General features: G+C 39.6%; 1 protein-coding gene across 1 annotated transcript in view; it reads right to left on the bottom strand.

Annotated features, from left to right (window-relative positions):
• The window catches only part of DLEC1 (DLEC1 cilia and flagella associated protein), a gene marked incomplete at its 5' end in the record, with an annotated part of 41,316 nt that overhangs the window by 13,717 nt on the left and 12,193 nt on the right, over window positions 1-15,406 (bottom strand). The window contains 13 exons of the mRNA XM_010174151.1: window positions 90-241; window positions 2,032-2,099; window positions 2,576-2,761; window positions 3,778-3,908; window positions 5,381-5,491; window positions 7,264-7,417; window positions 7,670-7,809; window positions 9,955-10,113; window positions 10,421-10,551; window positions 10,786-10,879; window positions 12,712-12,886; window positions 13,419-13,477; window positions 14,865-15,057. Coding sequence (XP_010172453.1) covers window positions 90-241; window positions 2,032-2,099; window positions 2,576-2,761; window positions 3,778-3,908; window positions 5,381-5,491; window positions 7,264-7,417; window positions 7,670-7,809; window positions 9,955-10,113; window positions 10,421-10,551; window positions 10,786-10,879; window positions 12,712-12,886; window positions 13,419-13,477; window positions 14,865-15,057 — 1,753 coding nt within the window. The remainder of the gene's footprint in view (window positions 1-89; window positions 242-2,031; window positions 2,100-2,575; window positions 2,762-3,777; window positions 3,909-5,380; window positions 5,492-7,263; window positions 7,418-7,669; window positions 7,810-9,954; window positions 10,114-10,420; window positions 10,552-10,785; window positions 10,880-12,711; window positions 12,887-13,418; window positions 13,478-14,864; window positions 15,058-15,406) is intronic.

Genomic DNA, 15,406 nt, shown 5'->3' on the forward strand with positions numbered 1-15,406 from the left:
AGTATTTTTAACAGAAAGGAATCTGGGAAATGCAACTGGTGTAAAATCTGCCATAGGAATACTTCACTTAAAACCCAAGTCCCACCTACCTTACAGACAAGATCATCCTGGTATTCTCCCCACATGTTGTTGTAAGCTGTTATTTCTATGATTAGCTGCTGGAAGGCTTTCAGAGTTCCTGTGGAAGGTTGTACGTGGAAAGCTACTCCCTTCCCATGAGACAGCACTGCCTCTGCACACTCTGAAGGAGCAGAGCAAAGAAGCATTTGATACGTTTTGAGGAAAGGGAACAAAGTTAGTCTTTCAAAGAATATTGACGACCATATTTTTAGCTGATGTTAATCAGCCCAAACTCACTGGCTTCAAAAAAAACCTTGAGATCACTTACACAACCCACATTTACACCACTTGACCCAAGTTTCCTTCTGCAGTGGGTCTTAATCTGATTGTTTTTTGAGAGTTAGTTCTTGCAAAGATTATTTTATAGAAGGACTCCCTTCCAACAACCTGATCCAGGACTTTTTTGGGATATGCAAGGCACTAATTGGTTACGTGAAAACACACCCTCAATTTGAGAAAAATAAGCTGGAATTTGTGCTAACTGGTTATTGTTCTATTACCAGCTGCCTGTTTACCTCTGCGTGTTCTTCAACACAAAGGATGAATTACAAAGAGCAAAGCCCTTCCACATTCTGAGTCACCTTGTCTTCTAAATCAATAAGCTTGCATGGAATGTGTCAGAACAGCATTTTTCCAATCTTAAGTACTAATTCTACAGCTGAAAAACTCTGTCTTTGTAACAGATACCGAACACTATGGCAAGGTACCAATATATCCAAGTTTTATTTTGGATACAGAAGACACATCCACACTCTATAGCATTTCACTCCCATTTTCCCCCTCCCTGGGTCTCATGTGGCAAATATTATTTTTCAGTACAACACATGAGAAATAATAGATGGGCTGTGCTGTAGCTTTCCACAGTGGGGAGGGTACATGTGATAGTTCCACATGGCAAGCACTTGGTCAGCAGCCAACACAGCCGTTCACCCACTTCACCCCCAGCCCCAGGGGATAGGAGAGAGAATGGTGGGGCAAGGGTAAGGAGACTTGTAGGTTGAGATAAGAACAATTTAATGATTGAAATAAAATAAAACTTTAAATGATACTAATATTAAAATAGTAGTAATAATAATAACAGTAACAAAATATGCAAATGAGCGATACCCAGTACAACTGCTCACCACCTGCTGACCAAGCCCGGCCCGTTCCCAGATAATGATCCCGGAGGAGCGACAATCCCGAACTGAAACCCCAATCCCAGAAGAATGAGAGCCCAAGAGAAAGCCAGAGAGAGCAAGAGAAGAAGAGCCCCTCATGAATATCCTGACCATGATGTGATATGAGATGTAATATCCCAGTGGCAGAGCCAAATGCCAATTTAGCTTATTAATTTAAATATTCCTCATCCCCCTGAGATCTTGCGCTTGTAGTCTGACAAAACACAAAGTCCTTCACTTCCAGTGACAAAATGCAAACATTGGGATGTTCTCAGTGTTTCTCTCATAACAAATCCCAGCTGAAACCAAATCCCAGCACTGTTCTAGCTACTAAAAGGAAACCTAGATCTGTCACAGATAAAAACCAGGACAATATATAAAAGGGTTTGAGGGAGAAAAGCCTGTTGCAATGCTATTGGAAGACTGTGTAGGAGGGAAATAGCCAAACGTTATGTATGTCATCCATACTGCGTGCTGGGAGTGATCCTGGGAGTGAACTATCACCAGAACCACTCATCTTTGCTTCAGACAGTTGGTTTCAAAAAAAAGAAGAGGAAAGAGAGATTGCTTATACAATGTGGGCTTTCAAACTCAAAAATGAACCGAGGAACTAAGTCATTTAACAGTTCAGACTCAGCCAGATTCTCCAAGAATGAAAGGATGTGCCTGACTGGCACATTTAATGCTGAAGATGGTAGTCAGTTGGCTTTTGTCTTCTCTCCACTGAGAGGATTAACAGCTATTCTCATACCTGATTGTGCTTTTCTGGCTGCATGTTTTCTGACGGGCCCTCTTCTTTTCACCAGGTAGCTTGAGGAGCTTGGGGAAAAAAAACAAACCAATGATATTTCCGTAAAATGAGCAGGACTCTGTTAAAGTAATAGCTCTACCTGACTCCTAAATTAGTAGCCATTATAATTTAAAGAAGGACTGCCTACAAAGCATTTTTTGAAAGTAACATCCTTGAGAGTGGATCAACTTGACAGTTGTAAGATTCTGTGTACAATCTGACAGAATAGAGCCTTGGCTGGTGTAAACCAACTTATGGTCATTGGCAAAAAAAGTGTTTTGCCATTTACACCAGCTAAATCTTCCATCCTTGCACTGCATGCCATCTGTTTCTGCAGGAAACCTCACCAGCAGGTTTCATTACCAGAGTAAGAGGTTAAAAAAACCCACCAGAGCACTGTAGAAAGTCTGTCTTGTGACAGAGGAAATAACACTCTGTCCTGATTTCAGATTTAATCCAGACCCAAATTAGTATTTGAGTCATTGTGCAGAAAAGCAAGACTTACGGGCAGATTTCTTGCTCTGCAGTAAGTGAACAGTCAGTGAAATACTCAGCTTCCAGTTTGAATGGAGCACTGATTCCAGTGTGATTGGTAAGAATTAGCTGACGCTTTACTATGTCTTTAAATGCAACTTCAGATCCAAAGTCCAAAAGAAGATCACACGGGCTTGGTAAATTTTGCCTTTCATCACTGTCAGAAAAAGTTACATTAGTATTAAAACATCAGTCTTATTTTGTTATGCCATAGATAATTCTAGTAGATTTTAAAATGTGCAATATGCAATGTGGCTGTGATGACCAGTGTAAAAGGACCATGCAGCCTATTATTTTTGGCAGCAGCATTTACTGCTTTTCATTTATTTCACTCCTATCCACATGAGGATTTATTTTGGGTAGAATTTTGATCATGTATAACATGTCAACCTACCAAATTAAAGCCATTTTTACTTACATAAAAATATATAAAGACAAGCATATTCCATAACAGAGTAATCATGCTACGTATCAGACAAATAACATCAATATCAGTCATTCAAACAGAAGTATATTAATCTTTCTTTAATATCATGTCTCACAGTGCAACAACAAAACTTAATGGTCCAAAATACAGGATCTTGAGTATAATTCTGTAATTCTAATTTCAAATCTAAGAAAAGTTGAATTTGAAAACTTTTTGGCATTCCAGAAAATAGTTTTTACTCACAAACACGTGAAGGACAGTGGAGGTCCCACACTTTGGTTACCAGGGAGGAAGGTAATTTTTCATGCTCTCTATACACAAAAGTGTTAAGACAACTGGCAGGTTACAAGTGCCAGGAGCAGAAGGGGGAACAGACACAACACATGAATATGAGTTTCACTAATGTGCAGTTAACTTCACACCAATTTATTATTCATTAATTAATAATTCATTTTTGTTAATTTAATTTGTTTCAGCTAAACAATGGTGGGAGTGGAGTGGTGCTCTTCTCCAGTCTTCTCTTGGCCTTATGAAGATGCTGAAATTGGCTAGGGTGTAAACCCAGTACCTTTCCTTCACATAAGCACCTTCAGCAAATTGTCCCAGCACATTTTATTGTCCTTGCTGCCTACAGCAGGAGGAGGAATGAAGTTGACATAGATAAGTGGTGTTTTTTCCCTCTCTATTGTATTTTTGCTTTGGGAAGAAGTAATTTTTTTCAGTTCAGGGGTAAACCCTTGATTTACCTGGCAACTCCACTGTCACAAGGTACTGAGTAGGTGACATGCAACCCTTTCACTTCTCCAGAAATACGCAGAAAGAGAGGTTCAATCATGTCTTCTATGCTACAGGAAAGGGCAAGGTCTTTCAGCTCGCCCTGAAGGGAAAAAAGTAAAGTTGCCTTGTGAATTCAGCAAATGTCACAGTGGGAAGGCAGCCTCATTAAGAAATTTACTTAGAAAACATATATAAGCCTCACTGGACTAAAACCAGAACTACAACAGAATCTTGAAAAATTTTAATTAATTGTTTTCAGGGCATTCTCTGCCAGCATCAGATGTGCTTAGAAGGCAGTACCAACATAAGAAATTGTGGCTGTTTCTTGGTTTTGTACTCCCATCAGTCTACAAGCCTAAAACTGCTCTGTTAGTGATTTTTGACAGACTTTCTATACTGCAAGCGTTGAAGTTCTAAGCATTTATCACTTCTAGTCATGCTTAAACAATCTTCCAAAACCAAGATTTTATCTCTACTTGGGTTTAAAGCAGGGCTTGTAGGATGAATTATGTGGCCCAGTTACAGTAGTACTCTGGCTAAATCAACACTACTATTCTTTTTTTGCCATATCGATACAGGAATCAGTGCATCCTGCTTAAAATAATAGACTGGGATTCAGCTCCAGATTCAGACCTCTAAATATCACTCCCTAAATGTTAAGCCCTTTAGCTCATCTATAAAGGCGAACTCCAAACTCTGAATCTCCACTGATTAATTAACGGTACTTAAGCATCTAGCTCACCTACAATGCAGACAACCTTTCTTGTAGGTTGCTCAGTTGGCTTTCAGTTCCCCAGCCACATACAGAAGTGCCCTTTCAAGATGCCCAACATGTCCTGTTGAGTTTCCAGCTTTCCATGAAGAAAGCTCAAGTTTACTGGGATCCTGTGTCACATATGCCAGACATATATGGGTATCTGAGATCTTCCAAGGCATCTCTGATAGTACTGAACACTTACTGTTAAGTGAATAAATAAATGAACTTAGGTCTCCAGTGACTGTAATGGGAACTACTACACCACATCTGTAGGAAGCTCCTTTATTTAATCGCATTAAATAAGATGTTTTAATGGCCCTAGAAACTCTATGGTTGAATTCCTGAAGTTTGTAAACTCTGCCATCTACACCCTATTTTGGAGACTCTCAGTCCCATCAGCTCCTTTTAAGTTTTCAAATATCAAAATGTCATGAGCCCAGTTGCATTCAGAAAACCAAATGTATACTATTTATGCTACATTTCATTTGGGATAATCCGAAGCGAGGATCTGCAAGCTCTAAGGAAAGTGATATGCATTAGGAGTAATTGAATAGGTTGGTATTCAAGAAAGAAAGAAAACAAGAACAGTTGGGAAACAAAGAGGCAGGGTAGAAAATTGCACACCATGTGGACTGATTTAATTCTTGCCTTCAACCATGGTTACCTCTAAAGCAAAGCAATTTCAGAGATATTATATGGAAAAAAAAAAGAGCATTATATTTTGTATATAAAACCCCTTCCTTTTGCCAGATGGAGGTGAGATGAGAATGCCAGTGTTGCTGTTTTGATAAAATTGCATCAGTTTTTAAACTTACCACCATGTTAGCTGACAGCTCTATGCAGAATTCTTTTTCTTCATTTGGGCCTAAGGTGCCACTGGTTGGGGTGACAGTAACAGAGCAGGAAGCTGCCTGACTTCCAATGAGCTGCCAAACAGAAAGTACAGACACTCAGTTAATTCTTTTAATTCATTAACACTGATTCTGTGAGATTTTCTCTTCAGATCAATGAGGACTATAAAACCAGAGTAATTCTAAGATTTAGGACACTTTCAGGTAGCTACACGTAGAGTTTGTTGAGATGAGGCTTGCTTTACGATTCCCTCATTGTTGAGAAGATCCTCATGTTACATTTATTCCAAATGACTTCAGGTGTCCAACTGAGGCACCTGAGCTGGGAGCAGAGTCACTGTTGTCCCTTTCAGAGTCATGAGCCTTTCCAGGGTTAGGTCAACCTATTTCATATTGGAGCAGGTTCCTACAGGTGCCATATCTTTCTCCACTGACTACAGAGGTGGCCTACAGAGACAATCTTGGTGTTGGCAGCTTCCATAATTGACTAAATGCATGTGACATGAATCCAGGGATTCAACTTGGTTGCTCACATATGAACATCAGATACCATGTAAAATGCTGTGGATATCCATTCTGGGGCCCAGCTGTTCCAAAATGTTTTCCCATAGATCCCATATCACCCATGCACTCTGTTAGGATGTCTTGGGCACCTAAGGACATATTTGGATGGCAATGAATCATAGAATCATAGAACGGTTTGGGTTGGAAGGGACCTTAAAGATCATGCTTTTATGTAGGCAACTGAGCTGAACCCTGGATGTCAGAGTGGATCTGAATACCAAGGCACTGACAGTAGGATTCAGCTTACATGCTAATTAACTTAGTTGTGTGCATAGCGGGCATCAACTCTACCATTGTAAGGACGAGAGGAAATGGTCTCAAGTTGTGCCAGGGGAGGTTTAGATTGGATATTAGGAAAAATTATTTACTAAAAGAGTGGTCAAGCATTGGAAGGAGCTGCTCAGGGAAGTGCTGGAGTCACCATCCCTGGAGGTGTTCAAAAAACATGTAGACTTGGGAGTTCAGGACATGGTTTAGTGGGCATGGCGGTGTTGGGTTGATAGTTGGACTTGATGATCTTACAGGTCTTTTAATGATTCTGTGACTCCATTGTAGCCAACAGACATCTAGTTAGCATGTGCTACAGAGCACTGTGCAGACCAGTGTAGATGTCCATTTTAGGAGAGACCAAATACTTCTCTGGACTCCATTGACTGTACAGATAGGATAGGATCCAGTTGCCTAAACACAGCCACATAGGGTAGCCAAGCCATACAAACATGGCTGGCTGGTGTGACAGGACTTACAAGAGACCATACTTCTTGAGTGATGCCTGGAGGTGAAGAAGAACACTCTACAGAACCCACAATGACACTAGACATATATTCTAGTGACTGATTTCCTGCTCAGATTTCCATTGACTGAAAAGAGTTGAGATCATAGCTTACACACTGACATTAAATTTAGGGGTCCTAATCTGTGAGCTGAATCTCACCCAGAATGTAAAGTTTAAGCAAAATTTAGACACAATTCCAAAGCACCGTTGTTTCTTTGCTCTACTGAATTAAATGCAAACCTTAAATTTCCATTGTTTAATAATCTGGTAGCTTACATTCTGTTTCCCCTCACATCTCTGCCCACCCATTCTCCCAGGGAGAATCCACAGACAGTAAGAGCATTAATATCAGTTGGTAGTTCATCTTTTCAAGGCTGGTCTCAAGTCAGTGACTAGAAATCACTACTCAAAGGATACAAACTACTCTTAAAACCTTTTCTGATGTATTTTGATAGAAATTACAATTTCCATCCCTGCTGTATTTTTCAGCCATTAGAAGTATATTTACCTTTCCCCATAAGTATTTTGCTGGCAGCAGTGTCTGGTTAAAAAGTTTGCTGGTTGCTTTGACAGGAACTCCAGTATAAATTTCAGTGAATACTAGGTGACTAGATATCAAACACGCTTGGGGGGTCTGAACTTCAACAAAAACAGGAAGATGACTGGAAATAAACACACAGATGGTCTATTGTTATCGTTAATGAAATGTGCTAGACATACAACAGCATGCTGGAAAGAATGATAATTATGTTTATTTAGCAATATTAGCAATTGGATAGTTCATTGATAGGTTAGACAAGCCCACTCTGAGTTACAGCTACGTATTTTTGTTTTAGCAGATAAAACTACCTAAAGTGAAAATCACACGTGAGTCTCAGGAAAAAACAAAGCAGAACACCACTTTTCCCCCTTACCTTCCTACTCCATTTTCTACCTCTAGTTCCAATACTGTCTGGAGACGCTGGCACACCAATGATGTGAACTGAACTGACACACTGCACGTACCCAAAGGAGGTATTTCTCCAGCAGATGGTTGAATGGCAAAGGGAGATACCTAGGAGAGGAGAGGAAAACCAGAAATTTATTTGATGCCTGTAGAGCAAGTGTAAAATACTGAAGAGACACAATCTGATTAGGACTTGCATGTACCTAGTTTTTCCTCAGACACGTCCTTTCTCTCTTCCCCTGGAGTCCCACCTAAGTTCATTTCAGTAAGCTCAGTGTTAGCTTTGTGAAAACCTGGCTAGACAAGGAGGCAGGACTTTGCTAATAAAAAGGCAATGACCTAAGAGAAGGGTAGTTAGAGCCAAGAGTGTAACAAGGATGCTTATGCTTGGAGTGAAGGGAATGTGAAGGAGAAGCAGTCAGCATCTCCTCCCAAATGGAGGGGGTGAGCAGAAGTTATGCACGATGCCACAAATTGAGATTCTTGGACAGAAGGTCGAGAAAGGAGGGCTGGAGGAGTGGAATCAGAAACAGCATCAGTGTGGGGTGGGAGCTGGAGAGGTTCAGGAAAGGAAAGGGGTAGCTCTTATGCAGGAGGAATGGAGCACTTGGTCTATGAACTTCACCGGGATAGGTATGGACTCTCGGATGACAAATTCAAGAGATTAAGTCTAAAATCTCTCTAGAGTTCTGGGAATTGTTGGGAATGGCAGGGACAAGCAAATAACAGTGAGAAGTAAGAGCTTGAGGACTGTGAGGACAGGGTTTCCTCCAGGGTACTTCTACCCCTAATCAGGCACTTCTGATTATAATTGTTCTGGGGGAAAAGGGATAGACACACACACACACACACCTGTTTTGCAAGGCTGCCATAACCACCACTCATAAATCTTTTATTTTTGCCATCAACTTTCATCTAAAGTTGTTGAGATATCTACATGACACATAGAAAGGAAAGCAAAGCTCAAGAACTCATGGGGATACAGTACAACTTCTCACAGGCTTCCATCTCCTGATAGTCAATGGAAAGTTCCTGCTTAACAAGCTCCTCTCTCCATTGCAAAACTGACAGTCTGTCCAGAAAAGCAGAACATCTGAACAGTGTTTAGACCAATTTTGTGATGAAACAAGTGAACGCAGCTCCTTACATGGGTAATTACTTAAAGAGCCCCACAGGCAGAGTTTGGCCTTTCATTACAACAAAAAGCACTTACCCCAGAGTCTGTATCATCTCCTCACTTTCCTTTAATGCATAACACCAAGGAGAAATCTAGCTATAAAGCCCACTATGTGCCACAAACAATCAAAATGAGTACTTTTATGCCTTTAAAATATATATATATATATTTAGGAATATGTGATGGTCTGCAAACAAGGTCTCACTCAATACTTTGCCACCAGTATTACCTCCAAGCTGCTTTAGCTATTTCATATGAAATGGTGGAATGAGCTCTGAAGGCAAAGACTGGAATGGACTGCATTTGACACATCACAGCCTAGATAATATTAAACACTAGTTTTAGTATTCATTGTGGTAACAAGTTATTTTGGGAGACACCAGCATGTTTCAAAGCTATTGTTTAAAGCCATAATGTCCAATTCAGTAGGGGCTGGGGTTCTTGTCTAAGATGCTGATGTGGGTGTGTGAGAAGAGTGTTTGGCAGCCTCAGTACTGATATAGTCTTGCCCCCTTATTTAGATCAGCAGCAGATGAAACCACTGTCACACAGGAAATAATCCCTGTCTCTCAGTTAATGACAAAACAAGGGGAAATGGGTTTAAACTGAAAGAGGGGAGGTTTAGATTAGATATTAGGAAGAAGTTCTTCACTGTGAGGGTGGTCAGACACTGGAACAGGTTGCCCAAGGAGGTTCTGGATGCCCCCTCCCTGGAAGTGTTGAAGGCCAGGCTGGATGAGGCTTTGAGCAACCTGGTCTAGTGGAAGGTGTCCCTGCTGATGGCAGGGGGGTTGGAACTGGATGAGCTTTAAGTTTCCTTCCAACCCAAACCATTCTATGGTTCTATAATTCTCTGGATCAGGCTAGCAGGGGATTTGTAATAAATGGAAACAGAGAAAAATTGTGAACAAGCATCTAATCTCAAAAGAACTTGTGTACTTCTGGAACTGTGCAGAATCAGTTTCATAAGAAGTCGAAGAAATTAGAACTTGATATCTGGAATGAATATTACAACTCCTAAGCATAAGGCAGAAATAGCTAAAGAGGGAGTATATCCAGCTATAGCAGTGACTTACCTCTTCATTCCTTTCAGCCAGACAAACCTGGCTTTCTTGCATTCTCCATTGTGCTGGCAGCTGACACAGATTTTTAATCTCAAAGGTTTTTAACACACTTTCACCCTGCTTAATCAAACCTAACTGGAGTGATGGAACATCAATATGAAGAAGTGGACCCTAGGACACCAGAAAACAGATGTCAGAATGGACACTTCTGCCAAAACTGCCTAATTAGGAAGCATACATTAGCTAAGATTAACATTCAGTTTCACAGAGAATAGCAGAAAGAAATGCATTGTGTGTAATATAGAAAAAATCTTATTGTCATGGGAGTATCAACACTGACTCAATAGTTACTAGACAGCAAAAATACCTCCTGTTTGTAACTACTTTAGATTTTTCAGGCCTTTAAGAGGCAAAAAGCTTTATATAGACAATAGCCAAGCCTCAGCTAGTCACCCTGCAACACTGAACTGTTCCTTACCTTAAAAGCAGCCTCAACATGCAGTACAACTGGCTCTGGACAGTGCTCAATTTTACACTGCAGGTTATGGCTGATGCACCCAGGTTTGCTTCCAGTAATTACCAGTTCAAATTCACAACATTTATTCATATCTAGAAAAGAAAAATTCGGGGTCCTGTCTCACCATTTTGCAAAGAAACCACCTGCTGCAAGCCTGTTACTGTAACTCCTGGAACCAAATTAAGCCTCCTGCTGGCTCCAGCAGGCTGGGGATCAGGTCTTGTTTTGCAGCTTGCATTATAGTGTTCTATGACTTTTCTCTTCTGTTTGTACCAATTTGAACATTTCTGTCATTAACTGATGCTTGCAAGTCACAGAAACTTTACCTATGACGCCAGTATGAGGTTCAACTTCCATGATGTCACAGGCAATGATTTTCTCCCATGTGTACTTGATCAATGATCTGCTGTTATTCCACATCTAAAACAATTTAAACCAACGAGACAATTAATGCACTTTAAGCTGTCATAGCAACAAGTCAATTTACTGAGAGTCCTGATGCACTAGGCAAGCTTTTCATACTCTAACCACATCCTGATCACCACTAAACATTACCACTTACTAATACACCTTGAATCTAGCTACAACATACTGTATCTTCACCTGAATCTTGAAATAAACTGAGCACAGTAGGAGTGGAAAGGCACAGAACTTCATCTCACCTCTGACCTGAACAGTACTAACCCAGTGCCATGCACTAACTACTGTTATTTTGGTGATAACTCTGTGTCCTCACTTTCCTTTCTCTATGATGTAAAACAAGGACAAGAAGAAATGGACTTCACCTGACTGGATTTTAGGTGTCTGCAAAATGGATGCGAGAGCTACAACTGACCTCATCTCCTAGGATTCTCTTTACTGAATATAAAGCCAAGTAGAGAGTGCTGGGAGCAATTCCTCTGACCTATTTTAGCCAATAGGATGAGAGGAATCACCCCCTGGATGCTGCCAAGGAGATCGTTGAGGACTATAAGGAAAGCTTAGTGCTGGTAGCTCAGACGTGGAGATCTATGCTGAAAGCACTGTATTTAGTCAGATTATATAAGCGCTATATTTAACACAGTGGCTATCTTCACACAGCTGAAGGTGTTCTCTGAAACTTGAAGAAAATCCATTAACTATTCTTTCCAAGAACACCACCATATTTGAAGCCTCTTATACTTTCCCCCCATTTATTTAAAATGTAACAGACCTTCTAAAGTTAAACTCCAAATCTTACTTTTGAGAGCAACCTTTTTTTTTGCCAAAGGATCCATTTGTGAGGGAGGTAATAAGCTCTTGAAATCTTTGGCCTGCTCTTCAGTTCTATTCAGACATTATTTATTTATTACAGCACATAACTTTGTTCTCTGAAGCACAATTATCTCTAAGCACAGTTCTAATTTTATTTTTTTAAGACTAAAAAAAAACCACAAAAAAACAATTGGAAACTATATGTCATTATATTATCAGTAAGTGACTTAATCTTTTTAAGACTAAAAAAAAAACCCAATTGGAAACTGTATGTCATTATATTATCAGTAAGTGACTTAATTACCTAAAGTACACATGTAACTACACTGGATTACTGGAAAGTGAGAAATGGCTGTCTTAAGCTGGAAAGGAAAAGAAAACATAAAACAAAATGCTGATTAGCAGTATCTTTAAGAAAAAATGGAGAGACCATTGACTGGGAAATGCCTTCCTGCCTGGCTCTTGCTAACAGGCTTATATTTCCCAGGTGAGTCTAAGATCAAAAGGATCCTGATCTATAGTGAAGAGGATGCCAAGTGAGTGGACAATTGCAGCAGCAGTCTGTCCCATAATGGTCAAAGAGAAATTATCAGAAGCTGCAGGAAAGAATAAGTTCTAGTAAACTGCAGCATATATCATTTTTCTAGCTCTTCAGTGCTTTGATTAAACAGTGCCTCTGTTATGAAGTAATTAATCACCCATTGGCTATTCCTCCCACCTGGAAAACTTTTACACTACAGGAGTGACAAAGTGATAAGCAACAGATTAGTGACTCAGAAAAAACATTTAAAAGGGTAAAACTCTGTGGTACTGAACTTGAGAGATGAAAAAATAACAAAGCCTGCTGCGTGGAGTGTAGGGCTGAGGCTTGCTGGGGGATTTCAGTACAGACCCTCCTGGAGTCATGGCCTCCTTTGAAATATTTGAAATAACACTAATTGTCTGATAACTTCTAATAACACCTATGACATCTAGTGACACAAAGGACATGATAACAATGAAGTCAAAAGCAAACAAACCTTAAATGTTTTTCTGACATTTACACCAATAAAGTTTTCTCCAGGGATGATAATGGCATATGGTTCCAGAAGAAGATGAAATGGTTCTGTTGATCCTTTAACTTCTATTTCCAATGCTATTACATCCTCTGCTTTGTATTGTGGGATGTTTTGAAGTATCCCTTCTTTTACTAAACTTTGGGAGGAAATATGGTAGAATTATTAAGTGTCTTAAACTGGTGTTTGAACTGGATCCCATCTTATAATTGCCAGATTAAAACTGAAAATCATCAAAAGTTTCTCAACTACAGATTGCTCGTGTGCAGTTAGCTCAGGCTGGGGACAATTAAAAACTGGGGAAATTACATTTTTAATGTACTCTAGTTGTCCCAGTCTGCTCATGAACAAGCATGTAAATCACAGACTGCTGTGACAAACAGCAATAACAGTAAAACCTGCTGGAAATCTTAGCAGAAATCCTGGGAAATGAACAGGCACAATGACAGCATTATCTTTTTCCAAGAGAGGTGCAGCCCTAGCTAGGGCTGAAGCACATGTTCAGACATGAGGGAAGATCCCAGAGATGCTCTATAAGTTGTACAGATAAAATCCTTTATAATTGTCAGTCCATTATCACCAGAAAGATGAAGAATCCCAGTAACTTAATGTAATAGCATAGCTAAAATGTGGCTACACACCTTACCAGGAAATACAGTTTCTCAGCTTACCAAGGTGATTCTGGGATGTCCATCAGTACCATCTGAATCACACTGTGATAACTCTTCACCTACACAGATGAAGAAGGAGAGGATTTAAATGTCAAGTAATCGGCTATGTTGAGGATTAAAAAAAGATGAAAAAGTAGTTTACATTTAAAGGACGAACGATCATCACCCAAGAACTAAGCTCTGATAAACAATATTCAAACTCTAGAGTTACTAAAAGAAAACATGTTTGACTGCAAAATATTAAGCCAGATTCTGATCTCATGGTGTGTGGTTCCAAGAAAAACACTCATTTTTGACATGCCTGTTATTATTTCCCTAGTATATTGCATACTACACACAAGCATCTGCAAAGGCTCCCCAAATTAAGATCAGTACTGTACTGATCTTAACTCTTAACTGCTGTACTAACTTAAAGTTTCTTCTAACTGTTCCAGGGTATTTAGCTTAATTGACTATCACTCTGATTTTGAGTAAGAAACACTACTTTTCCATCATGGGAAAAGAGGATGCCTTCCACATTCTAACGGAGAGGAAAAAAAGGAAACAGAGGCAGGCCTTAAATCTGAAGGGCTTTGCAAAAGATTCATTTGTAGAGAAATATTAATTTAAGTGTATAGGTTAATTCAATGTATTTTTGTTAACAAATCAGAATCTTTAAAACATTATTAATGTATTTTTCTATTAACTAATTAAAATATTTTAAAAGCCCAGTTAGTTTCTCTTCTGCACTTATTTGAGGTATTTCTATGTCTGTCAATCATCACAGCACAGGATATTCCCACTCTTGGGCTTACTTTGGATGGAGTTTCTTTAAATACAGTGAGCTCATGCTCCTTATTTAGACAGCAGAGCAGAAACTAAGACAACAGTCACTGGTACAGCTGCAGTCAAGCATTGCACCCCCCCTCTACCCACAAATGCATGCCACAATTTCTCTGCCAAAAGCTACTACTACCCCCTTAATTTACTACACAGCTGTTCACAGGACTCATTTCAGCCCCCAAAAAAGCTACAGCTGGAAACAGTTTAAATAATCACTATTTGCTAACCAAACTTGTTTAGGTTGCAGTAGGTATGGGGCACATCCCCAAAGCAGCTCACTCAGCAGATGGGAAAGGTCAGGAGATTGTGGAGGAGCTGGTAGTGTGGTGAGGGTGGTAACTTCACCAGCCAGCACAGCTGCAGCTATGAGGATGTGTCCACAGTTTCAGTGTAAGATTAATTGTGTCCAATCAGTACCAAAAGTGACATGAGATCAGCAACTGTCTCACATTTTGCAGTCAAAACATGTTTTCTTTTAGTAACTTTCTACATTTTGAACACTGTTTATCAGAGCATAGGACCAGCTAATTAAATTAATTCAGAAAGCTGCACGGCAAGGATTTTATGACTTCCACAAAAATACACAGCTGGAGTTTGTAGATAGGAAGGAATCACAAGCCATACCTCCCATGGAGTATAAGTGAGAATAAACTCATGATCAGCATGGGGAAGCAAAACTCCCTGCTCAGGATTTAGGGAGAAGGCTGACTCTGGATCTTGATCGTATTTGAGCTTCATAAAGTCTGCGGTTTCTTCTGGTATTAGTGGTTTCAGATTAGGCTTTTTTATCTGCCAGTAGAAAGGAAGTTCTACGTGGCTGCAAAGAAATCAATAAACAACAAAAAGCTATGATTAAAAAAATTAGACATTTTTGAGTAAAATATTATGAGAAAATGTTCAGTTCCTTCTTCCATGTAGGGAATTCATCTCCTTAAAAAATACAAGCGTTAGTCTTACCAGTCTTTGTGAACTACAAAGCTGCTAAGGCAGCATAGAGCCAGAGTATATAAACTGTACAAAGAACATGCTAATATATGGAAGTAAATTATGTAAATATGCAAGATATGTTAACACTTTCTTGCCTTATTTAACTTATCATGCAATGCAACTTTTGGGAAACTCTACAATTCCTCTTTCAAGAATCTGAGACCAACAGGACCATTCCT

The sequence above is a fragment of the Antrostomus carolinensis genome, unplaced genomic scaffold, assembly GCF_000700745.2.
Source record: "Antrostomus carolinensis isolate BGI_N321 unplaced genomic scaffold, ASM70074v2 scaffold13770, whole genome shotgun sequence".
NCBI lineage: Eukaryota > Metazoa > Chordata > Aves > Caprimulgiformes > Caprimulgidae > Antrostomus > Antrostomus carolinensis.